This window comes from Microcaecilia unicolor, chromosome 2 (genome assembly GCF_901765095.1).
Source record: "Microcaecilia unicolor chromosome 2, aMicUni1.1, whole genome shotgun sequence".
Taxonomy (NCBI): Eukaryota; Metazoa; Chordata; class Amphibia; order Gymnophiona; family Siphonopidae; genus Microcaecilia; species Microcaecilia unicolor.
In genome coordinates, this window is record NC_044032.1 from 168206115 (window position 1) to 168232133 (window position 26019).

A 26019-nucleotide genomic window follows, 5' to 3' on the forward strand; every position below is an offset into this window, starting at 1 on the left:
AGGCCACAGGAGGGGCATGAGGGTTGTGCACATGTGTTAACCCAGTGATGTACTATTGCTAGTGACCATCTTCAAAGCATTTATATAAGTACATAAGTAATGCCATACTGGGAAAAGACCAAAGGCCCCTGAAGCCCAGCATCCTGTCCCCGACAGCGGCCAATCCAGGTCAAGGGCACCTGGCAGCTTCCCAAATTTTCCCAAACTTACAAACATTCTATACATGTTATTCCCGAAATTGTGGATTTTTTCCAAGTCCATTTAGTAGCGGTCTATGGACTTGTCCTTTAGGAAACCATCCAAACCCTTTTTAAACTCTGAACTGTATGAAGGTCAGTGCAGTGAAAACCATCAGTTAAACAGTTAAATAAATGTTCCAGTTACTTTCACTCCTCTGAGTGTCGTGTGGTTCCTGAGTGGATGAACTGATGGGACCTAGACCCAAATAAGTAACTGCCAGCCTCTCGAGCCCCCTGTAACCCAGGATAGCAGGACCAGGTTACACATACACACAGTGCTGTCCAAGAGTTTAATTGCACGTTGAGTGAAGAAAGATTTTCTCCAATTCGTTTTAAATTTACTACATTGTAGCTTCATCGCATGCCCCCTAGTCCTAGTATTTTTGGAAAGCGTAAACAGATGCTTCACAACTACCTGTTCAACTCCACTAATTTCCTTTGAAACATTTGGTCTAGATCAGTCCAAAATGGCTGCCACTCACAATGTAGTTACGTTTGTATCCATGTACTTTGCAAATGAGTGAGAGCATATAAGTATGCATGACGATTTCAACTTAAAATCTCTGGGGACAGCATTGAGCTGGTGCTTTGATTGCAATAATTTAAGCTATTAATACATATATTCAGTACCACAATCTGTATAGGTAGCTGCACTGAATATACAGCTAGCACATTATCCTTGCTCAGCCCCAAACCGGGGCCTATATTATACGGATACTGTCAGGTTGTTCGGTCAAATTTTTGGTACAATATCCATATCAGTTCTAAATATATAGAGAGAGAAGTTTTACATTCACCAACGGCTGGTGATTGTATAATGTCTTTTGAATATTGGACCATCTGTGTGTACTTCTACTTCTCCAGTCAATGTTTATGAGACAAATTGAGGAATTTTCTACTTATGATATACCTCAGATGTCCCTACACATTATACCCTGGATTCTATATAGTACGCCTAGAAATCTGCATTGAAATTGGTGTGGATTCTATAACAATGCACATAACTTAACCAGCTAATGAGCGCTGATAACAGCACTTAACAAGCAATAATAAGCACTCATTTAGGTGCACAACTCACTAAGCATATTCTGTAATGAAGTGTACATAAGTACATAAGTACATAAGTAATGCCATACTGGGAAAAGACCAAGGGTCCATCGAGCCCAGCATCCTGTCCACGACAGCGGCCAATCCAGGCCAAGGGCACCTGGCAAGCTTCCCAAACGTACAAACATTCTATACATGTTATTCCTGGAATTTTGGATTTTTCCAAGTCCGTTTAGTAGCGGTTTATGGACTTGTCCTTTAGGAAACCGTCCAACCCCTTTTTAAACTCTGCTAAGCTAACCGCCTTCACCACTTTCTCCGGCAACGAATTCCAGAGTTTAATTACACGTTGGGTGAAGAAATTTTTCTCCGATTTGTTTTAAATTTACTACACTGTAGTTTCATCGCATGCCCCCTAGTCCTAGTATTTTTGGAAAGCTTGAACAGAAGCTTCACATCCACCTGTTCCACTCCACTCATTATTTTATATACCTCTATCATGTCTCCCCTCAGCCATCTCTTCTCCAAGCTGTATAGCCCTAGCCTCCTTAGTCTTTCTTCATAGGGAAGTCGTCCCATCCCCGCTATCATTTTAGTCGCCCTTCGCTGCACCTTTTCCAATTCTATTATATCTTTCTTGAGATGCTGCGACCAGAATTGAACACAATACTCAAGGTGCGGTCGCACCATGGAGCGATACAACGGCATTATAACATCCTCACACCTGTTTTCCATACCTTTCCTAATAATACCCAACATTCTATTCGCTTTCTTAGCCGCAGCAGCACACTGAGCAGAAGGTTTCAGTGTGTTATCGACGACGACACCCAGATCCCTTTCTTGGTCCGTAACTCCTAACGTGGAACCTTGCATGACGTAGCTATAATTCGGGTTCTTTTTTCCCACATGCATCACCTTGCACTTGCTCACATTAAACATCATCTGCCATTTAGCCGCCCAGTCTCCCAGTCTCGTAAGGTCCTCTTGTAAATTTTCACAATCCTGTCGTGATTTAATGACTTTGAATAACTTTGTGTCATCAGCAAATTTAATTACCTCGCTAGTTACTCCCATCTCTAAATCATTTATAAATATATTAAAAAGCAGCGGTCCTAGCACGGACCCCTGAGGAACCCCACTAACTACCCTTCTCCATTGTGAATACTGCCCATTTAACCCCACTCTCTGTTTCCTATCCTTCAACCAGTTTTTAATCCACAATAGGACATTTCCTCCTATCCCATGACCCTCCAATTTCCTCTGTAGCCTTTCATGAGGTACCTTGTCAAACGCCTTTTGAAAATCCAGATACACAATATCAACCGACTCCCCTTTGTCCACATGTTTGTTCACTCCTTCAAAGAATTGAAGTAAATTGGTCAGGCAAGATTTCCCCACACAAAAGCCATGCTGACTTGGTCTCAGTAATCCATGTCCTTGGATGTGCTCTGTAATTTTGTTTTTAATAATAGCCTCTACCATTTTCCCAGGCACTGACGTCAGACTCACCGGTCTATAATTTCCCGGATCTCCCCTGGAGCCTTTTTTAAAAATGGGCGTTACATTGGCCACCCTCCAATCTTCCGGTACCACGCTCGATTTTAAGGATAAGTTGCATATCACTAGCAGTAGCTCCGCAAGCTCGTTTTTCAGTTCTATCAGTACCCTAGGATGAATACCATCCAGTCCAGGAGATTTGCTACTCTTCAGTTTGCCGAACTGCCCCATTACGTCCTCCAGGTTTACCGTGAAGTCAGTAAGTTTCTCCGACTCGTCCGCTTGAAATATCATTTCCGACACCGGTATCCCACCCAAATCTTCCTCGGTGAAGACCGAAGCAAAGAATTCATTCAGTCTCTCCGCTACATCTTTGTCTTCCTTGATCGCCCCTTTTACCCCTCGGTCATCCAGCGGCCCAACCGATTCTTTTGCCGGCTTCCTGCTTTTAATATACCGAAAAAATTTTTTACTATGTTTTTTTGCCTCTAATGCTATCTTTTTTTCATACTCCCTCTTGGCCTTCTTAATCTGCGCCTTGCATTTGCTTTGACACTCCTTATGCTGTGTACCGAACTTCTAATGCATCAGGCAAAAAGAGGTGTGGTCATGTGTAGGGAAATAGGCATTTCATGGGCATTCTGAAATTTACGAGTGTATAGAATATGGCCCAGTGTGCCTAAATCTACGCGCAGGGATGTATGCCAAGTTTTCCTTGGTGTAAATGGATATGCGTAGATTTAGGCGCTGATATATCAACTAAATTTATTCTATATACTGCACCTAAATATAGGCACCGATTATAGAATACACTTAGTCAGCACTGATTTCAGCGCCAGTTTTATTAGGTGCAAATTATAGAATCTCACCCTATACTCTTATCACAGCCTCCAGTTTCTTGCAGCAGCTCAGGGATACATAAGAACATAAGAATATCCATATTGTGTCAGATCAATGGTCCATCTAGTCCAGTATCCTGTTTCCAACAGTGGCCAAGCCAGGTCACAAGTACCTGGCAGAAACCCAAATAGTGGCAACATTCCATGCTACCAATCCGAGGGCAAGCAGTAGTTTCCCCATGTCTGTCTCAATAGCAGACTATGGACATTTCCTCCAGAAAATTGTCCAAACTTTTTTAAACCCAGATATGCTATCCACTGTTTCCATATCCTCCGGCAGAGTTCCAGAACTTAACTATTCATTGAGTGAAAAAATATTTCCTCCTATTTGTTCTTAAAAGTATTTTCACGTAACTTCCTTGAGTGTCCCCTAGTCTGCGGGGTGGATAATGACCATATTAACATGCATTTTAATGTGGTCTGTTAACACTGGCGATAGTTTAGAGCATCAGCCCCTAAGTTTGTTCCTAAGGCAGTGGAGGGTTAAGTGAATTTCCTAACACCACAAAGAACAGCAGCAGGATTTGAACCGGGCTTCCCTGGTGGTCAAAGTACTAGGCTAATCAATTATTATTATTACCCAGTGATCAGTTACCTGCACTCTTCAGCCATAATGCAGAGCTCAATTACACAATTAGATTTAAATGAGTTTGCTTGTATTCTGCCCCTATGATCAGAGAACAGCACTCTGATCATAAGGGCGAAATAAGGTTAAGACTCCTGCCCCCCCCCCCCCCCCCCCACCATTAGTCATGCTGCCCGGGAAGTCACTGTCAGCCTGGGCTGCCATCGTATCCTACCTCCCAAAACAAGACCCTGGTTGCCTAGCGCCCCCCAAGCACCCCTGCCATGAGGACACATGGGGCTGGAGGTCCAGTGCATCTCCAGCCACCCTAACCTCCCCCCACACCCCAAAAAATATACCTGGTGGCCGAAGTGGGCTGCTCACGCAACTGCCCCCCACACTCCCTGGTGGCCTAGTGGTAAATCGCGCCCCCCCATACCTCTTATTGGAGAAGGGAGCAACACTCTTCCAGCCAGTGCTGCCTACAAAAATGGTGCTGCCCTGCCCTGTGCATCCTGGGATGCTGGGAAGCCCTGCCCAGCGCATCCCAGGATGCACCGAGCAGGGCAGGGTGCCGCCATTTTGTAGGTGGCGCTGGCTGGAAGAGGAGGGAGTGTTGCTCTCTCCTCCAACAAGAAGTACGATGGGGGGAGGATTTAACACTAGATCACGGAGAGTGGGAGGTGCATCGGCAGCCCACTTGGGCCACCAGGTATATTTTTGGGGGGTATGTGGGGGGCTGGAGGTCCGCAGGAGCTCCAGCCCCGCGTGTCCTCATGGTGGGGGGGGGGCTGCTTGGGGCGGCACTAGGCCACCAGGGCCTTGTTTTGGGAGGTGGGTCTTGGGGTCCTATGGACCCCCAAGACACGATGTCAACCCAGGCTGACAGTAACAGCCCAGGCTGCTTGACTCTGATGGGGGGGGGGGGGGAAGCGGAAGTCTTAACCCTAATGTAAGCTCTGAGCTGGTGTAGGGTTAAGGCACTATTCCACCCCTATGATCAGGTCACTGTTCTCTGATCATAGAGGCAGTATACAAGCAGAGCTCATTTAAATCTAATTAAAATGGAATCTGCATTATGGCTTTGCTTGAGAGCTTTCAGCCTGATGATCATGGGGTACAGATAAATGTGGCCTCTAGCACCTGCATTTACCTTTGATCATCAGGCTATCAGTGCAGAAAAAGGGAGAAAGGCCAAAACAAGAATCCACTCAGGCATCATAGGAGTCAACACAAAGCAAACTAAGGTGACACTTCAGAGCACTGCAGGAATGAACTTATGGTCAGAATACTAAGAGGAACCTTGATAAAATCCTTTGACACCAATAAGAAAGGACTTGAGTTCCTATCACCTTATAAACAATAAAATTCCTACCCTACTGCTTTGTCACCTTCTGATCACCCGTCCATCTTTCGCTGTCCTACCCCCACCCCCTACCTTTTCCTTGAGAGTATCATTGGAATGTTTACATATTTAACTTAAATATTCTTTCACAGTATAAGCAAAAAAATAACAGTCCTGACCTGAGGGAAAAGGTTCTGCCCTTTGAAAGCTAATCAGAAATGTATTTAGTCCAGTTAAGAAGGTATGATTATATTTTCCTTTTAATTTTTTGGTTTTGTTCTACCTCTTTTTATTACCTTTAAATTGGACTAACCTGGCAGTCACGCTACTACTCAGAGCGGTGATTAATAGAGTTTAGACACTGTCTAATTTTTAGATATTACTCCTCGCTTGCTTTTCTGTTAATTCCCAATTTGTTTAAGTGTACAGGAGCCCAATAAAAGCATCAGTTGTACCCATTCTTTCAATCATTTTTCAGTTCAAATAGACCCATAACGTTTGAAACTGTTCCCTAGAGAAATGATACATTGACATTGAACTGTAAGATAATAAGTCTGAGGATGCGTGTAAAGAAACACACTTGGGATTAATGTCAGGAGAGCTTGATCTGTGTATGTGTACATTTGACAGCTCCTAAGAGGAAGATGGGGGGAGGGGCAGAGGCAGAGAGAGATATTTTACTGTCCTGTTGAAGTATATTAAAGCTGGAGAATGTTCAGAAGAAAGAAGGCAGAGCAATTCTGCCTACTGTTTGGTCAAATAATACAGAATGTTCTAAGGCATATTTTGGATATGCAGCAGTACTTGGGCACATGGTGGAACCTTCACTGATCAGCCTTGTGCTGAATGAACAATTTTTTTATATGATGCCAAGTAAGGAACATGAAATCTGATCTTTTTTTTTTGTTACATTTGTACCCCGCGCTTTCCCACTCATGGCAGGCTCAATGCGGCTTACATATACAGGTACTTATTTGTACCTGGGGCAATGGAGGGTTAAGTGACTTGCCCAGAGTCACAAGGAGCTGCCCGTGCCTGAAGTGGGAATCAAACTCAGTTTCCCAGTTCCCCAGGACCAGAGTCCACCACCCTAACCACTAGGCCACTCCTCCAAGTGATGGGTATGGAAAGAATTTCCATTTTGTGTCATATTTATATCACTTCATTTTCCCATGTACATCGCATTACAATACAGCATATTTCTATACTGCTACTACAACCAGGGTTCTAAGCGGTTTACATCAATAAAAAAAGAAAACCATGACAATCTCTTGGGGAAATGTCATTATACAAATCTCTTAAAATGTGAGGTCTTTAAGTTTCTCTTAAATAAGGAAAAAATAGAACTGAGAATTAAAACAGAGATGCAAACATTTTCATATCTTTGTTGCTTGTGCAGCAAGAAGTCTATCATATAGTCTGAATCTCTTTATACCCCTAAATGAGGGAGAGACAAAAAATGAATTATGACAAGACCTTCTAACCCTGTTATTGAGCAAAAGTGGTCTAGTAGATAAGCCGGACGCGCATAATTAAGGATCTTATACGACAGACAAGAAAATTTTAACAAAATCCTTGCCTCTTTAGGCAGCCAATGAAGTTCATCAAAACAGAGAGATGTCCTTCTCCTTCAAATAAAAAATCAGTGTTACAGCAGTATTTTGAATTGTTTGTAATTTTTGAATAGTTTGGGTACATCCAAATGTATAAGACTGCAATAATTTTACGTCGACAGAAGCAGTTCTTGCACAAATAGCCTAACTGTTCAAATTACAAAAAAACTTTCATATATTGTGTTATTTTGTTTCTGTCTAACACAGGGATGGGCATCCTCGGTCCTCAAGGGCCACAACCCAGTTGGGTTTTCAGGATTTCATGAGATCTGTTTGCATGCACAATCTCCATTGTATGCAAATAGATCTCATGAAAATTCATTGGGGAAATCCTGAAAACCCAACTGGGTTGTGGCCCTTGAGGACCGAGGATGCCCATCCCTGGTCTAGCACATGTTAAATATTTACAGAATGTATAAAAAAATTTTAAAACAAAGCATATATATATATACACAACAAGTACTAATAGCATACACTGAAACACTTTAGCAAATTTCAACGTAACAGAAATGGACAAGAGTTATTAAGCTGCAGTGGAATTTACCGCTCGGGTTGCTCATTTGTGGTACTTAAGTATCATAGGTTAGTAACTAATGTGGTACTTTTCATTTTACATTGCTGCAGCCAGAAACATCACCCAGTCCTTGTCCCAGCAATACAGATAGCATTGTAAATATTGGGCCTAATATCTTATTAAAGCGGCCAGGGCATAGAAAATCCCACCCACCACCAATCCAAGTCCCCCAGCACCTCCTCCACCTCAGCACCTACTGGAAGTTTCTCTGGTGGCTAATGCAGGAAGCGGGAGTGATTCCAGCTCAGTCCTGCTCTGTTGTTACCTGGCTTCATAATGTAGTATTAAAATCCCCCTAGTGGTAGTCTTGCAATGCTACCCTTAGGGGTCAAGCTGCAAAGCGTTGGAGCTGGCAGTCCTTGAGAAGATTATTGCAGGAGTGAAATGGCACATGGTACTACTACTGGGGAGCGGCAGGTGGAAGACAGTAGGAGTGTTAATTAAAGTTGTAAGGGGTTATCCTGCTAATTGTGGATGGTCACGGTGGTGGTTGGAGAGGGAATTAACTTCAGGAACAGCTTAGGCCCCCTACTGCCTCCTGTTGGCTGGCTGGGTAGCTCTATGGTGTTTGCTCTTTGCCTTTATCTACCATTTTTCTCTTCATTTTCCCATGCACATTGTGATGTATTTTCTGTAAATAAAGTATATGGCTCTGAACATGTTAATTTAAGAGTTATCAAATAAAGGAACACTTCTACTAGGATGATTTCTGTTAGGCTTTGAAGCTGGGTGATGATGGGGCAAGGAGCCACTGGGGATCACTCCTGACTCCGCCATTAGCCAACAGTGAAACCCTCAGTGCATGCTGGAGGGAGTTAGGGTGGTATTTTGATTGGGGAAGGACTTGAATCAGGGAGATAGGAAGGTAATATGTGCAAGTTTCCAAGCACCAGACCTTTTAAGAAGTTCCTCAGGAGCATCAGGCCACACATTAGCATTCCAGTACTCCTTGGGGGGGGGGGGGGTGGAGAAGATAACACCAGCTCAAATATGGGAGTATCTTTATTTTCATTTCAGTATTCTTTAACTCCCATTATGATACTTATGGAAACAGTGGGTTTTGCTATTTAATGCATGTTATTTGCTGAAAAAATTGCATTATTCCCTTAATGCACCTTAGAAACTACCCTCTTTGTTAGCTTTTTTTTTTTTTTTGTCTCATTTCAGATGAGAAATGACACAAAACAATGTAACAAATGTTGATGCTTTCATGTCCTTTTGTGCTCTTCATCTGAGTGGAGCATAAGTGCTGTTTCTTAACAATCACTTTGCACTGCTCTGAGAACAAACATAAAGTTTAAAAAAAATGAGAGTACATCCCTAGCCAGCATCTGAGTCATGACGGTATAACCAGTAAAAAGTCATTCTATAACTTTATTCTCATCTTATAGGAGAAGTCCAGATGTTCAAGCAAAGGAACAGCTATGGAAGCACATTCAGTAAGTACTATTACTACTTTTCTAGATTATTTTACTTTAACATTTTATTCTAATAGAACAGTGCAGTGGTTCTCAAACGTTTTTGGTTCACGGCACCCTTCATGTCCGAGTAACTTTTCGCGGCACCCCCACCCCCCACCTCCGGCCTCCATCTTTTGTTCTGCACAAATATAATAGTGCTAGAGTGTCCCTATAACCAGCCTCTCCAAATGACATAATGATTATGATTTATAACAAATTACCACTGTACCTATGAAAAGTTATTCCATTATTATATTTCCTCTGTGTACATCTGTATGTTGCACAAACATGTTTGAAACTATAAGTGAGATTAAATAAAAAACGCTACCAACAATAAATAATCACAACATGGATGCAGCAGCTCATAGGTTTGCTTGCTTTGTTTTGAATGGGATGGGGAAACAGACTGACCTGGTGTCAACTTTTTAACTTCATCCTCTGTTTTCTTCCAACCTCCTTGGCAGCAAAAGCAAGTCCTGAAGGCCATCTTCTCTGTGTCCGCAACAAAAAAAAAGAAAAAGCAAGTGCGGGTCCACAGCAGCCTTCAGGCATGCGCTGTCGGCTCTGCTGGTCCTCTGCTCCCGCTGACGTCAACTTCTAGTTCCTGGGGCAGAGGACCGGCAGAACTGACAGCACATGCTTGAAGGCTGCAGCAGCCCTGCGCTTACTTTTTTTGCTTGGCAGGAGGGAGGTCAGGATTTGCCAGAGAGTTTTCTGCGGCACACAGTTTGGGAACCTCTGGAATAGTGATACAAGACCGGCATGGAAAGATGTTCATGGTTTAGAATGGGCTCTTCCACATGTATCTTGATGATTGAAACAGTAATAGTGAGGCAAGAGACTGTCAGAAAGCACCAAGGCGTACCATGAAGTGGTGCATAGTACGGCAATGAAATCAAGTGGTTGATATATTTTTGGTTACAAATTTCCTGATTAGTTTTATTTGCTTGTTAATCCTTTTCTAGGAAGGAACTTGTAGACCCATCAGGATTATCTGAAGAACAACTGAAAGAGATTCCTTATATGAAAATAGAGTGAGTTTGCGCAGCGTAGAAAAAGACAGACTCTAGCTGCTCTTTGGTCCCCCTACCTTGTGTGCTAGAAGACGGAAGCTGCTTCTGCTGGCATTTTAGATCACGCACTTTTACGTGCATTTCTTGGTCCCAGATTTCAAGCTATCTGCATGAACATAAACAAAGCCCAGTGTTCATTGTAAAAATATTGTAATGCCCAAACTTACACAAACTCAAATGCAGAGTCTAATCATCTCTGAGGATCTTCAATATCAGCACCTCTGGATATTATCCAATCCTAGTAGCATTTGTTGTGAACTGTACATATTCAAAATTCACGTCGCTTAGCATTTTTTTTAAAACACCAGCCACTGTGGGTTTTATTAATGTCTGGATATGTAGTGCAGAGTTGTATCTGGATACCAGTGCTGAATATTTGGATATTGGTTGGCCACTGGCTATTATCCAGATACCAGCACTTTTGAGAGCAGTACCCAGATAACTGTCCAGATAAAGTTAGAACAGCTTTTCTTGTGTCCTAAGTGTGTCTGGATAGTTACTTGTGCCCCAATGCTCAAAGGCAAATGCTGGCACTAAAGTCTATTAGCACTGGACTAGCGCCCTCGTTTGCTTGTGTCAAATGCTCAGAGCCGACGAGCACATGAAACAATGAGCTTGCCAGCTCTTGAGCGCAGTGAGCATGCAAATGCATGCAGAAGAGGTCATCCCCGATTCCTCCCCAATGGTCAGCAGGCAGCACGCCAAACAAGGACGCTCCTCCTGCGGCAAACCCTACACCAGCTTGGAGCTGGCATTAGGGTTGTGCCAAGCCGTGGGAAGTGGATGACATCCTGTCAGAATTAAAGCCCTGGTGGTCCGGTGGACCCTGTACCCCAAACCCCCACCAATCCAAACACATAAGGGACTGATGGTCTGGTGGACCCCAGACAGCCCCCGTGAAAATAAATAAAACCCTGGGTGTCCAGTGGGGCCCCTGGCCAGGACCCCTCCCCCAAAGACTAGCTTAGCCCCGGTGGTCTAGTGGTCGCCCCCCCCCCCCCCAACCTCCTCCTACCTTGAAGGAGGAGGAGGGGTGGAGTCCTAGTCCCTCCTGCCGGGCGCATCATCAAAACGACAGCAACCGTAGGCCCTGCTCAGGGTGCCGCCATTTTGATGATGTGTCTGGCAGGAGGAGTGACTAGGATTCCTTCATTTCTCTTCCTTGAAGATAGGAGGGGGTTGAGGGGCAACCGCTAGGCCACCGGGGCTAGGGTAGTCTTCGGGGGGGAGGGGAGGAGTCCTGGATAGGGGTCCCACTGGAACACCAGGGTTTTATTTTCAGGGGGTGGGGGTCTGGGGTTCACCTGACCACCAGGGCTAGTGACAGCTGGCATCCTGGGCATGCGCTGAAAAGTTGTGCTTAACATATAACTTTTGAGCACATGCACCAGGCACCATCCTGTCCCTAACTCCCGAACAACTCTCTTATGCTTAACACTCTGAGCATGCCTAAATTTGCATCTCATTAGCATTGAGCATTATGGCGTTATTCTGGGGCGCTGTTCTGGTGGTATTTCTCCAGCGCTGTTTAATACTAGTGACCAAGGCATACACCAAGGTCTGAAGTGAAGGATAATTTTTAAAATAGAACAAACTGATCTAATAAGACACAGATAATAGAAAACAAAAATCAGGAAAAATATGAGTGGTAAAGGACAGAGTCAAAAATGATCCAAGGAATTTTTAAAGAAGATCCTTAACTGAAGAGGTTGACCTGGTAGGCTAGGCAACACACAAGGCAATGCTGGCACATCAGATATCCACATCATCCGAGACTTTGATGGATGTAATTTGAGTTGATGACCTACAAGCTGTTTAGCAATGGTCTCAAAGCCCAGAATTAAGGGGCCCTCTTACTAAGCTGCAGACTCCAGACTTCGCGCCTTCTGTCTCGCTGCACCCTACGCCTGGAATAAACTTCCTAAGCCCCTACGTCTTGCCCCATCCTTGGCCACCTTTAAATGTAGACTGAAAGCCCATCTCTTTAACATTGCTTTTGACTCGTAACCACTTGTAACCACTCGCCTCCACCTACCCTCCTCTCTTCCTTCCCGTTCACATTAATTGATTTGATTTGCTTACTTTATTTATTTTTTGTCTATTAGATTGTAAGCTCTTTGAGCAGGGACTGTCTTTCTTCTATGTTTGTGCAGCGCTGCGTATGCCTTGTAGCGCTACAGAAATGCTAAATAGTAGTAGTAGTAGTAAGCACTAATGTGTACTTACCGCCGCAAAATAAAGTGCTTACTGTGGGGTGCGGTCAGGCATCCTGCAGTAATTTTTACATGTGTGCATGCTTCACCCACATGCTAAAATATAAACTTTATTTTTTAGCACTGGGGCGGGTCAGTGATGGAGAGTAGGTGTGTTCTGTGCTAATCAGCGTAACTACATTACCGCACGCTAAGCGATTAGCGTGTGAGCCCTTACTGCCTACAAAATAGGTGTAGTTAAGGGCTGACGCGCTAATGGGAAAATTAGTGTGTAGCCATTAATGCTGGAAAAAGTAATATCGGCCATTTTACCCATGGCAAAAATGGCCATAGAGCATGGGAATGAAAAGCGTAAGCAAGTGCTAAGGCCCCTTTTCTGCAGCTTAGTAAAAAGGCCCTTAAGTAATAGATCAGGATTTTTCAGATCACATAAATAGACACTGATACCTAAAGTTGCAATTAATAGTGCTAAAGGACTCGAACAAATTAGAGGAGACTAAATGGATCATTGCAGAACATCACATACGAGCAGTTATGTAGTAGATGTTTCTAAGTTAAAAGTAAACCACAAGAGTGGAAGAAGCCAAACCACAGTTCTCAAGTGGATCATCAAGTCATTTATTTTCATCCAAAGTCTGAAGACTGAATATTTCCCAATTCTGACAGATTGTAACCTACACGGGCTGTGTTTCGCCACCCAAAGCCTTCATCAGGGGGTTCATTAACAGCCAAATCTAGTCGTCAGCGCCACATGCCTGGTGCATGGGCACTTTTGCGGAAAGCAGAGTTCTTGTACGTATGCGCCAGGCAAACCTGTAAGCAAAGCACACATCGGTGCTGTTCTTCTGTGCCTTTTAATATAAGCTTTACAATTTTTTTTGCCTGAAAAGCTTATATTTAAGTACACAAAACAAGCACCAATGTGTGCTTTCACTTTCAAGTATGCACTGACTTGCACACATTCGTCTCTCACTACCAGTGCTTAGAGGCTTGCATGAGCTTTCTTCTGCTTCCAAATTAAATAAAAACAGTCAGATTTTAAAGAAACAATTGTGGAAAATCCTTTCTTCAAACACCCCAACATCAGCTCTGAACTGGCGTTGGGTTTTCAGCGATAAGGGCGGCTTTGTTTTGAGCGCTGTTCTCTGAGTAATGGGAGAGAATAGGAAATGACCTCATTAACATCCATTTGACTACATTTTAATACTATTTGAGCTAATCTTTGGCACACACGTTGTTTCCTGCACTAGAGCCCACTGAACGGATTAACGCAAACACTAGTCCAGCGCTAATCAGCTCTAGCGCCAATGTTACATTCTAAGCACTCAGAGGGTAATCGGTAGGATCTTATTCTATCAAGGAAAGTAGATGCCTACTTTCCTTTATAGAATGCAAGTATAACAGGTAATATATGTAAATGATATTCAAGCGCAACCACTTACCAGCCATAGAGCCATGGGTACCTAAATGTCAAAGGTACACACAGTATATCTATAGAGTACAGGCATGTGTGTATGCCACCTACCTGCACTATGCAGGACGCGCACATTCTCACAGAATAGCACATAGGAGGGACTTGGCCATGTATATGCACAGATAACGCATATAATTTCTGGTATTCTAAACATGTGTACATATGAGTGTAAATATTAGCACACATTTTACACAATTGCCCCCGTAATGCAGAAACTCTAATTAAAGGGTGTTGGATGAGTGAGAAGAGGGTGGGGACTGCCCCTTGCAGTTAACACAGGTGTCATTATTGTACATTAAATGCCAGTGTGGCAGATAATGTGGAATGGTTGGCTACACCTCCAGAGATATAGCTAACTTCATTCTATGTTAGTAACTGTGGCATTAATACACAGTAAAAATACCATTGTTCCAGCTTAACAGTACCAGTCAGCCTCCTTCAAAGTTCCAGGACCACCCCAAGTCACCACAAAGTTGTTGTTTTTTTTAATTTAATTTTTTGCAGTTACTGTAGCTTAACTGCAAAGCATTAATGCAGTTTTGTAAATAAGGGCTTAAATATACTAAGCATCTAAGCAGAATGATCTGTTTTCTCTTTCATGGGAAGAAGGCAAGACGTAGTGTGATGATGCACCAGCTTTCTTATAGCTGTCTTCAGGTTCAATGGAAAGTTCATTTCCTTGTCATCATACCAGACCAGTCCAGATGAACGGGTTATTTCCATCTACCAGCAGATGGAGACAGAGAAAAAAATAGTCCCCCCCCCCATTCCCCCAATCATTAGCAGTTTCCCAGGAGTGCTTTGAGGCTGTATTCATTGTTATTCTTTTTATTCGTTTATTCTCTGCTACTGGTGTGAGCTGACTTCCCACAGTTTCCTCAGTTGGTAAGTTTTGCCCTTATTGTCTCCATTCCGCGGATGATGGGAAGAGTGCTTTTCCCGCGTTTCTTGTCTCAGTTTCCCCCTCGTTCATGTAAAAAAAAATTTAAAAACCCCACCACACCCAAAGAAAGTGCATTTCATATAGGCTGCAGAGGCAGACAGGGTTTTTGGTGCCTTCCACTTCATGTTTGCTACTCTTTCTGCCTCCGTTCTCCTCTGTTTCGGGCGGTGTTCCCACGATGGCCTGGTTGTACATAAGTAATGCCACACTGGGAAAAGACCAAGAGTCCATCGAGCCCAGCATATTATCCATGACAGCGGACAATCCAGCCCAAGGGCACCTGGCAAGCTTCCCAAACGTACAAACATTCTATACATGTTATTCCTGGAATTGTGGATTTTTTCCAAGTCTATTTAGTAGTGGTTTATGGACTTGTCCTTTAGGAAACCGTCTAACCCCTTTTTAAACTCTGCCAAGCTAACCGCCTTCACCACGTTCTCCAGCAACGAATTCCAGAGTTTAATTATGCGTTGGGTGAAGAAAAGTTTTCTCCGATTTGTTTTAAAATTTACTACACTGTAGTTTCATCGCCTGCCCCCTAGTCCTAGTATTTTTGGAAAGCGTGAACAGATGCTTCACATCCACCTGTTCCACTCCACTCATTATTTCATATACCTCTATCACGTCTCCCCTCAGCCGTCTCTTCTCCAAGTTGAAAAGCCCTAGCCTCCTTAATCTTTCTTCATAGGGAAGTCGTCCCATCCCCGCTATCATTTTAGTCACCCTTCGCTGCAGCTTTTCCAGTTCCACTATATCTTTCTTGAGATGCGACGACCAGAATTGAACACAATACTCAAGGTGCGGTCGCACCATGGAGCGATATAACGGCATGATAACATCCTCACACCTGTTTTCCATACCTTTCCTAATAATACCCAACATTCTATTCGCTTTCCGAGCTGCAGCAGCACACTGAGCAGAAGGTTTCAGTGTATTATCGATGACGACACCCAGATCCCTTTCTTGGTCCGTAACTCCTAACGTGGAACCTTGCATGACATAGCTATAATTCGGGTTCTTTTTTCCCACATGCATCACCTTGCACTTCTTCACATTAAACATCATCTGCTATCTAGCCGCCCAGTCTCCCAGTCTCGTAAGGTCCTTCTGTAATTTTTCACAATCCTGTCGCGAGTTAACGACTTTGAATAACTTTGTGTCATCAGCAAATTTAATTACCTCGCTAGTTACTCGACAGTGCTTCTGCTTTCATCCTCTGTTTGAGTTTCCTGTGCAGCTGTGGTCTACTTGTCCGGACTTAGCCTACAGCACAGACATAGTGGGTCCCTCTTCACCATCAGGCTAGGGTGGCAGATGTAGTGTTGTTCCTTTGCCTCAGCCATTGTGGAAGATCTTCAGGTGGGCCTTCTCATTTTGCTTCTGGGAATGCATGGCTGCAGGACTTGTCCATGGCAGGTAGCGCAGAGTGTACACTGCCTTTGTACATTAGGTTCCTTCAGGGCTTCCTGGCAGGTGTTGAGTGGGGCTGCATTGCCCTTCGGAATGTTTTTGGCTTGCCGTTCTGTTAGGGGTCTTGTGGGCCTGGGCTGTGTGCTTTTTCTCTGTGGGGTACATTCAAAACTCAGTTCTGGGGCGGCACCTCTATGAGCTACCATTGGGGGTGGCTTGTTCTCTCTTTGGCAGCCATTTGTTTTCAGCAGGGTTTATGCTGTATGGGAGCCAAGGCTCATCTCTGTTCTTCATAGAGCAGCGGTCCAGTTTTCTTGCCGTAGGTGATACGCATCTTCAGTTGTCTGTTCCTCTGTATTTCCGGATGCCTTCCGGTCAGGTGAGCTTCCTTCACCTTAAGTTTGAGTCCTGTGATCTCTTGTCTATGGTGCTTTGCTTCCCATTTGCGGGGTGCATTCAGTTCTGTCTTAGATGATCCAGCCCTGCTGCATCCTTGTCTGAGGAGAGCAGGTATTTTTCTCTGTGGACCAGAGACAGTTTTGGTTGTGGCCTATAGCTCCTTTAACTATGGAGACCAGCTTGTAGAGCCTAGGTCCATCCTGTTATTGGACCCTTAAATCCTTTTGTGCATGAGAAGATGAGCTCCATCTGTGTGTGTGTGTGAAGCCCAACTCCGCTCTGCATGTGGAACCCAGTGCTGTCTGCACCTGTATAGCTGGGCATATCTAGGCATGTAGAGCCCTGCTCAGTTTAGGCAGGTTGAGCCCTGCTCAGTTTGGGCTTATGGGGCCTGGCTCCATCTAGGCTTCTGGGGCTCGGCTCCATCTGGGCTTGTGGGGCCTGGGTCCATCTGAGCATGTAGGCCCTGGTTCCATCTGGGCGTATGGCACACTACCCCATCTGAGTGTGTGGAGCCTGGCACCATCTGGGCCTGTGGGGCCTGGTTTTGTATTGGCATCTATGGCTCAGCTCAGTCTGGGCAAGTACGGCCCACCTCCATCTGAGCAGGTACAGCCCATCTCCATCGGAGCAGGTATGGCCCGGCTCCATTTGGATGTGTTCAGCTCAGCCCCATCTTTGTTGGTTGAGTTTACCTCCTTCATTGCATGTTGAGCCTACCTCCATCATTGCATGCCAAGCTCACCTACATCATTGCATGTTGAATCCAGCTCCTTCTTGTTCCTAGGAAATTGGGGCCAGGTCTTCATTTGTGTGTGTTGAGTGCAGTTCCATCAGCACATGGAGAGTGGGCAGGTAGGGCATTCCTCCATCTTTGGCTGTCAGCCGCAGCTTCATCTTGGCCGATAGAGCGAGGCTTGGTCTTGGAAGGTGGAGCACAGCTCGATCTTGGTCTGCAGGTCAAAGCTCTGACTTTGCATGTGGAGCTCAGCTCCCTTGTTGCTTGTGGAGCTAGGAGCTTCTTTACAGTGTGTGCATGACCCCATAATGGACATTTTGATCATGGTTCCTTCCTGGGGTATGTAGCAACATTTGGACTTAGCAAGTCAGGTGCAGTTTTAACTTAAGGGATGGAGTGCAGACTCCCTATGAAGGTCTACCTTTTCTCTGGTACGTAGCTCCAGCTTGGTTCACCTTCAGCTCTCTCCCTTTTGAGCATAACTCTTACTAGTTATCACAGACAGATATGCTAGCAGGCGTTTTTTTCGCCTTCGGCACAGGTAGAGCACAGCACCATTGCTGGGTGGTGCACTTCTCCACTGCGAGTAGTCCACTTTTGGGTGGTTCATATTTGCAGTCTTCGCTGGCCATCTGTGTCCTCTTGGGTACAGTTCTCTGCTCCAGTGCCGATGATGGAATTGTCCCGTCTAGGCCTGTAGTCCGCCACTCCATCCCTGTAGATGAGATGCTGCAACGCAACAGTTTGCATAGATAGTACTGTACCCGCCGCTGGCTCTTTCTTTGGAGCGGTTCTATCTGTCTTTATGGTTCAGTCCCCTTCAGTTTTTCGGTGGACTTCGCTCTGCATCCACCTTGTGGAATTTGGGGGCATGCCAGTATATGGGCCATTGCTCTTTCACCTCTTATACCTAGCTCCCTACTTCAGTCATTAGCTGTGGTGGGCAGCTCAGTTTTTGGTTATAGACTGCTCTCCACTTCTGTATGGAGCATGCCACTCCAGGTACAGCACATTCTGCTGCTTCCTACAGCTACAGCCTTGCTGTAGCTTGGACGCTAGGATGGTTCTTCAGGCCCATGTCATTCCCTTCTGTACTGCTGTGTCCTTGTGTTCTCTTTGTGCAGGATGCACCACCTTGATTCTAAGGGAGGTATGGTGCTTATTCTGCGCAGTTGCCTTGGGTCACTATTGCACTCTCTTGGGGTTTGGCTTTTGATAGTTTCTGTCCCTGTGGTACCTTGAGAACTCCGTAATTACCTGGTTCCTCAGGCATGCTTTATCTTGTGATTTCTAGTTTTTCCTCCAATTTTTGGCATTCGCTAATGGGAGTTCCTCGCTTCGGGTGCATGGCCTAGCTCTGGGGCCTCTGTACTCTTGGGTCTTCGGAGGAAGGCATTGTCTGATACTCTGTTTCATCTTGAGATCTCTCCCTCTTGCACGGGAAGGCCCTTTCTCTCTGGCCATTTCCTTAAGGGGCCACTTCTGTTTTCCCTTTGTCTTTATGGCCTCCAGGGCCGTGCCGATGTGGTAAGCGGGGTAAGCACCGCAGGAGGGCGCCCACCTCTGGAGGGCGCCGCCGCGGTGCTTACCCTCGCCCCGCGCCGCCGAGGCCTTTAAATCTTTTACTTGCAGTCGCAGCAGCGTCTGTGAAAGCGGAGCGCTGCCGACGTCTCCCTTCCCTTCGCGCTGTTGGTTGGTTCCCTCAGTGTCCCTGCCTTCTTCTGACGTCAGAAGAAGGCGGGACACTGAGGGAACCAACAGCGCGAAGGGAAGGGAGACGTCGGCAGCGCTCCGCTTTCACAGACGCTGCTGCAACTACAAGTAAAAGATTTAAAGGCCCCCAGGGCGCGCCGCGATCATCTTCACGGGGGGGGGGGCACGCCAACTGTTCATCTGCGGGGGGGGGGGGGAGGGCGGCACAGACCCTTGGCACGGGCCTGATGGCCTCCTAATGGAAGGGTCATTGTTTACCCCGTATATTTTTATTCAACCTTAAGCTTTTTTCTTCTTAGGATTCACTTTATGCGGCCTTTTTGGTTTTCCAGGAAGATGGGGGTCTGCTCTGGCTCTGACAGTCTTCTTTGCGACAGTCTCCTTTCTTGCTTCTAGTTCCATGCTCTTAGGGGTTAGTCTCCCACATTCATTTCTTGTATTGCTGGATGTTTACCGGTGGGCTCCCTTTCTCAGGGATTCTCTCATATTGTGAAATTCTGGGCATAGCCAGTTGTGCTCTGGCTTTCTCTCTCTCAGTAGGCCCACCCTTATGGATACTGCTTTGCTTCATCCCATTTGTCTAGACTGATCTGGTATGATGACAAGTAAGGAAAAATATGTCTTCCTGATAATTTTCTTTCCTTTAGTCATACCAAATCAGTCCAGACACCCTCCCTGTTTGTGTTTCGTGTTTGCTTTTCAGGCAATCATTCCTTTCTTTGGAAGAGGTCTTGTACTATGGTCAATATCACACATCTTTGGATTCACATCTTCTGATTCTCTGACATTTCATGTATGAGGATGGGTCTCCTTCATTCATGGATTTTTTGGCTGAATGAGACTGATGCTCTCAAATGTCATGCTGGCCGCTACTAAAGTCAGGGGCACCGTTGTTTGGCTAATTGAAATACTGAACATTCCAGACTGCACAATACCCTTAAGGGGCAGTTCATAAGAACTATTTTTTCTCTGTCTGAATCCGCTAGTAGATGGACATAACCCATTCTTCTGGATTGGTCTGGTATGACTAAAGGAAAGAAAATTATCAGGTAGGGCATAATTTCTTCTTTTTCTCTTTCCTCTCCTCAGATGTGTTAGTGAATGTATTATTTTTGTTGTTGTTGTTGTATTTGTTTCAATTGCATTCAGAACTCAGGGTGACCCCATCCGCATTCGGCATTCTCAGTCCCCTCGGAGTTTCCGGCAGTACAGACGATCTCAGTGTTCTGATGGGGAGAGGTCGGTTCTTTCTGAAGTAAAGTAAGCTCCACATCTTGTTCATGTTTCCTATAATTTTATCTCCAGCACTACAAACTGGCTTTACTATTGCTCACTATCAAAAATGGAAGTGAGGTCCTTGTAAATCATATGACATAAAAGCATCCTCACACACACTTCATGGCTGGAAGATATCTACTAAATTTTATAAAATCATACGGAGAAAAAGCCTCAGCAAGCCAGGACTTAATCTTCAAATTTTAAATATAGTCACATCTAGACTTCACTGCAATCATCGGCATAAAAATAACTTCTCTTGTGTCAATTTATTATTCTTATATTTTTTTTTAAAGAATTTTCAATTCAAAGTTAACTTATGTCCATATACCTATAGCAGCATTTTCTCTCTGCCTCTGATGGTTGCCAACGTTTTGAAAAACTGTCAGAGAATTGCAGGATCACATCAACTGCAGGCACTTCAGTCCTCAACAAAACACTCTGATGCAGATTTTCAAAATGCTGGCCTCCGTCAGAAGCAGAGAGAAAAATGCTGCTATAGGCATGAATTGAAAATTCCTAAAAAAAAATAAAAGAATAAATTGACATGAGATTTTTATGCCGATGATTGCAATGAAGCCTAGATATGACTATATTTAAAATTTGAAGATTAAGTCCTGGCTTGCTGAGGCTTTTTTCTCTTTGTGATTTTATAAAATTTAGTAGATATCTTACAGCTATGAAATGTGTGTGAGGATAGTTTACTTTTTCTCACCCATAACAAAGCTACTGGGCTACGGTTGACGTCCGTTTTTTAATATGCACACACATATACACACACACTCTTAAAGTTCTGCAGTTGTGTGTTAATAAATAAAACAAAAAAAATTAGGCTCCTTATTTTTATTCAAAGAATTTCTTGTACATGTGAACTTACATGAGTGATATTCATAACAATTTAATGTATAGATATAACATATAATAGAACTATGTAAGTTAAGTAATAGTAATAAAACGTTTAACCATTATTGCTGTGTTTCCAATGTATTATCTGATGTTGTACTGAATTAGAGGGGTGTTTAATAAAGGAAAAGGATTTCAAGAGCATATTCAATAGTCATGCGTTGGTTTCACAGAATTTGTCCAAGGGAATCCACACTTTCTGGGCATGGGAAAAATTATGAAAATGTGTGGAGTTAACTGTTTCCTATTTTTTAATAGTCCATAAATGAGACCACCGCTCTGAGAAGTTAAGCTTAGAATTGTCCTTCCAATGTAGAATGATCACATGAGAAGCTGTTGGCATCATGATGTTAAATAGTTAGTAGAAGCATTCTTGGAGGATAAGGTCAGGACAAGATGAATGTAGAATAACAACGCTGTAGGATATATGGATGGGATTCTCTACTGGAATAACTGATATTATTCTGTCCCGTACTGCATTCCAAAATAAATGGACGTTTTAATATTTGGAATAGAAGGTGGTGTAGGTCTTCGGATTGCTGGGCACAGGACAAGCAAGGAGGAGATAAGTTTCATTATTTTGGTGGGAGGCCAATAGGCCCTATGAGCAATGTAATATAAAGATTGTGTGATAAGGCCAGCATGGTAGGCCAATTAGCTTTTGACAAAAACAAAATTACCAATCAGTAAGAGCTCCTGGATGGCCCAAATCTTTTTCCTGGTCAGATTGTAGAGAGTTGCATTGATTAGGTTGAGATTGTTGAACAGTTTTGTAGATCTTTGAAGCAGTCTTTGGGGAGGATAAAAGGAATTTATACCAAGTGGAAAACTTTGATAAGGAGGGGTCATAAGTAGTTACATCTATAGCACTTTTAAGAAGGTTAGTAATACAACACCAATTAGAGTATTCATTTTGAGTCAGTTTATAAGTGTTATGATTCTGCCGGTTTGGCAGGGGAAGGGGGGTGGACTTCACTCCTGATTGGCTGGCAGGTTCTGACTGACGTCAGGGGGTGTACTTTAGCCTGCTTCCTCCTGCCCTTCCTGCTTTGACGTTACATTTCCTTGTGACTAGGAAGCCGTGCAGGTCTTAGTCAGAACTGCTCTGTGCTCTGGCTTTGATTTGTGTTTCTGTTTAGGGATTCCTATTCCCTGCCCCTGTTTGTGTTAGCTGGTTGCAGCCTGTGTGTTTGGAGCTGTAATAAGCTCACTGCCTCCAGTTCTCAGTGGGAAGCTGGCTGTGTGATTGTTCAGCGGGGGCTGTGCTCCCAGTTGGTGGGAGTTTTCTTTCTGTTTGTTTGTTTATTTCGGGATCTCCCTCATGTGCCTGCCTGTTAGCTCAGTAAATTTAACCCTTTGTGTGCTGTGGCTCTGCCTCTGTCTTCTGGATGTTCTGTCAGAGATTTCCTTTCTCTTCTGTTGTGTCTTTTCCCTGGCTTTTGGCTGGGGCCAGGGTTTTTCTTTTGTTTGCTGCTCCTGTCTCTGGCTTGTAGGGGCTTCCTGTATTTCGTTCCCCTGTCCTGCACTGGTCCCCTGGGAGGGTGTGGCCCCACTCTGATTCCTTTGTTACTCCCTTTGCCTTGTGGCTGGTGTTCAGCGCATGGCTGGCACCTTGGGGTTCCGGGGGGACTCCTGGGTCTCTTTCACCCGTCCCTGTGTGTCTGGGTTCCAGTTCGGCCGTGAGGTCCAGATGAGTGGCTCTGAGCACCTGGGTTCCAGTTCAGCTGCGAGGCCCGCCTGTATGCCTATTTCCCTTTCTTCCTGAGGTGCTGCGGGGGAGGGTAGGTTAGGGGTATTGCGTAGCTGGGGTGTGCAGTGGTGGGTCGGTCTTCTCTTGGCCTGGGTCGGTGCTCTGCTGGCCTCGGCCAGGGCTCAAGGGCTCACAACCAACCCAACGGATTACAATAAGTTTCTTGCAACATTTCAAAGGGGATTATAGAGCCTTTAGAGATAAGCTGAGTAGAGTGATGTGGTAGCTGTGTTAGTCCACTTTAAAGGTAATAAATAGAAATAAAACAAAACAGAGAAAAGAAAATAAGATGATACTTTTTTTATTGGACTAACATAATACATTTTTTGATTAGCTTTTGAAGGTAACCCTTCTACTTCAGATCAGAAATAAGCAAATGTTGATAAATAACAGTATATAGAAGTGAAACATCAAAGAATTTCAATGACAGTCTTCACAGGAAGAGGGTGGGGTGAGTAAAGTGTGAAACATGGGAGCTGGGTGGATGATGAGACACCCACCAGACAGAACAACAAAGATCTGGGTTTTCTAGTCCATTATCCTATATAATAATTCTCACCTCCAACGTTCTATTGGTCTTGCTGGCTGTGTTTGTGACGTCTTCGGAGTTGGTCTGCTAGGCTCCGTAGCACAGGCTGACGTCAGCAAACACATTGTGATGTCAACATCAGAACCCGGGATAAAAAAAGAAACATGCCTCACAGCTGATCCAACCCCCCCCCCCCCCCAAACTGCCATACAGCTTGACAGCAACACAAACAAAAAAAAAAGGCTCAAGCCTGCCTGACACCACTGACGCGCTCAACAGCCGCCCTCCCGAAACACCTGGGGGGTGCAGCATGACACCACCCCTCGGCGCATCACCCATTCCCCCCCCCCCCCTGAGTACATTCTTGCCTGCCGTGTGCATGCCGCTGGGGGGATGTCAGTTCCGCTGGTTCCCATCTCCCTCTGCCCCAGAACAGGAAGTAACCTGTTCCGGGGCAGAGGGAGCAGGGAACCAGTGGAGCCGACACCCTCCCCCCAGCGGCATGCACCTGGGGCGGACCGCCTCCACCGCCCCACCCTTGCTACGCCAAGGGGAAGATGCTGGATAGAGGAGTAGAGAGGATAGGGAAAACAGGAGATACTGGATCAAGGAAGGATGGAAAGAAAGGAAATATGCTTGTTCAGGGAGAGAAGGGTAGATAGTAGACATGGTGGGAGTAGGGTGACAGAAGGGAGATGCTGAATTGGGATGGGGAAGAGAGAGGGAGGGGGGACCCTGAAACTGGGAGGGAGGGAGGGACCCTGAAACTCAGAAGGACCCTGAAACTCGGAGGGAGGGAGACCCTGAACCTCGGAGGAAGGGAGGGGGGACCCTGAAACTCGGAGGGAGGGAGGGAGGGGACAACCCTGAAACACGGAGGGAGGGAGGGGACGACCCTGGAACTCGGAGGGAGGGAGGGGGGTGACGACGCTGGAACTCAGAGGGGGGCCCCTTGCACACACTCTCATTCTCACACACGCACTCTCTCTCTCACAGACACACTCGCACCCAGTCTCACTCTTTCTCTGTCACACACGCACACTCGCACATTCACTCTCTCTCTCTCACAGTCACTCTCACACACACTCTCTCAAACATACACACTCCGAGGAAAACCTTGATAGGGCCCGTTTCATTTGTGTCGGAAACGGGTCTTTTTTTACTAGTAAACCATAAAATTCTACTGCTTTGTCACTCTCTTATCTACATGCATCTCTTCCTGTCTCTCATCCACTCAGCTCCTATGTTTCTCACCTTACCCACCCCACACTCTTCCTGTGAAGACTGTCATTGAAATGCTTTGATGTTTCACTTATATATAGTGTTATTTATCAACATTTGCTTATTTCTGATTTGACGAAGGATTACCTTTGAAAACTAATCAAAAAATGTATTGTTAGTCCAATAAAAAAGGTATCATCTTATTTTCTTTTCTATGTTTTTGATTTATTTCTGTTTATTACCTTAGAGATAAGCTGAGAAAGTGACCACAACCCTACCTGCTTCCATTTGCGCCAGTTAAGAGCAGTGGCGTAGCCAGACAGCCAGTTTTGGGTGGGCCTGAGCCCAAAGTGGGTGGGCACAAAATTTTCTCTGCTCCGCCCTCCCTCCACCACTATACCCACCATTTCTCCCTCCTCTCCACCCCTATGCCTACCATTTCTCCCCCTCCCCACCTATCCCCTCTGTATGCAGCATGTGTCCCTCCTCTCCACCTCATACACAGCCAAGACTTCTCCCTTCCTCACCCCTCCACCCCTTTGCTGCATCTCCCTCACCCACCAACCAAGCCTCATCTTTCCATCTTCCCTCCCCCCTGTGCAGCATCTTTCTTTCCATCTTCCCTTCCCCCTGTGCAGCTGCTGTGTCCCCCCCCCCTGTCTTCCCTCCCCCATGCGACATCTTCCCCCCCCCCCCCCCCCCCGTGCAGGTGCAGCATCTCACCCTCCTTGCAGGCCCGCCCAGCAGCAAAGTTCCTGACGGCGATTCCAGTCGCAGCAATTCCCACACGCTGCCTGCCGGCTGCCGCTCAACAATCTCCTCACGCTACTACGTGCTAACCCGGAAGTCTCTCCTGCAGAGGAGAGACTTCCGGGTTAGCGCTTAGTAGCGCAAGGAGATTGAGCGGCAGCCGGCAAGCAGCGTGTGGGAATCGCTGTGACTGGAATCGCCGTCAGGAACTTTGCTGCTGGGCGGGCCTGACCCGAAATTGGGTGGGCCCGGGCCCGCCCGTGGCTACGCCCCTGGTTAAGAGAGGATGAGTTTGGCTTTTTAAAGATGCCAAAGTGACAGTTCAGTTGGGTATTTATTATTCCATTCTATGCATAGTAAGAGGTCTTTCAATTAATACATTTTTGAC

General features: G+C 45.2%; 1 protein-coding gene across 2 annotated transcripts in view; it reads left to right on the forward strand.

Annotated features, from left to right (window-relative positions):
- Positions 1-26019, forward strand: part of EPB41L4A (erythrocyte membrane protein band 4.1 like 4A) — a 564380-nt gene that overhangs the window by 516417 nt on the left and 21944 nt on the right. For both annotated transcript variants that reach the window (XM_030193468.1, XM_030193469.1), the window contains 3 exons: positions 9171-9218; positions 10205-10273; positions 20353-20463. In XM_030193468.1, the coding sequence (XP_030049328.1) occupies positions 9171-9218; positions 10205-10273; positions 20353-20463 (228 nt within the window). The remainder of the gene's footprint in view (positions 1-9170; positions 9219-10204; positions 10274-20352; positions 20464-26019) is intronic.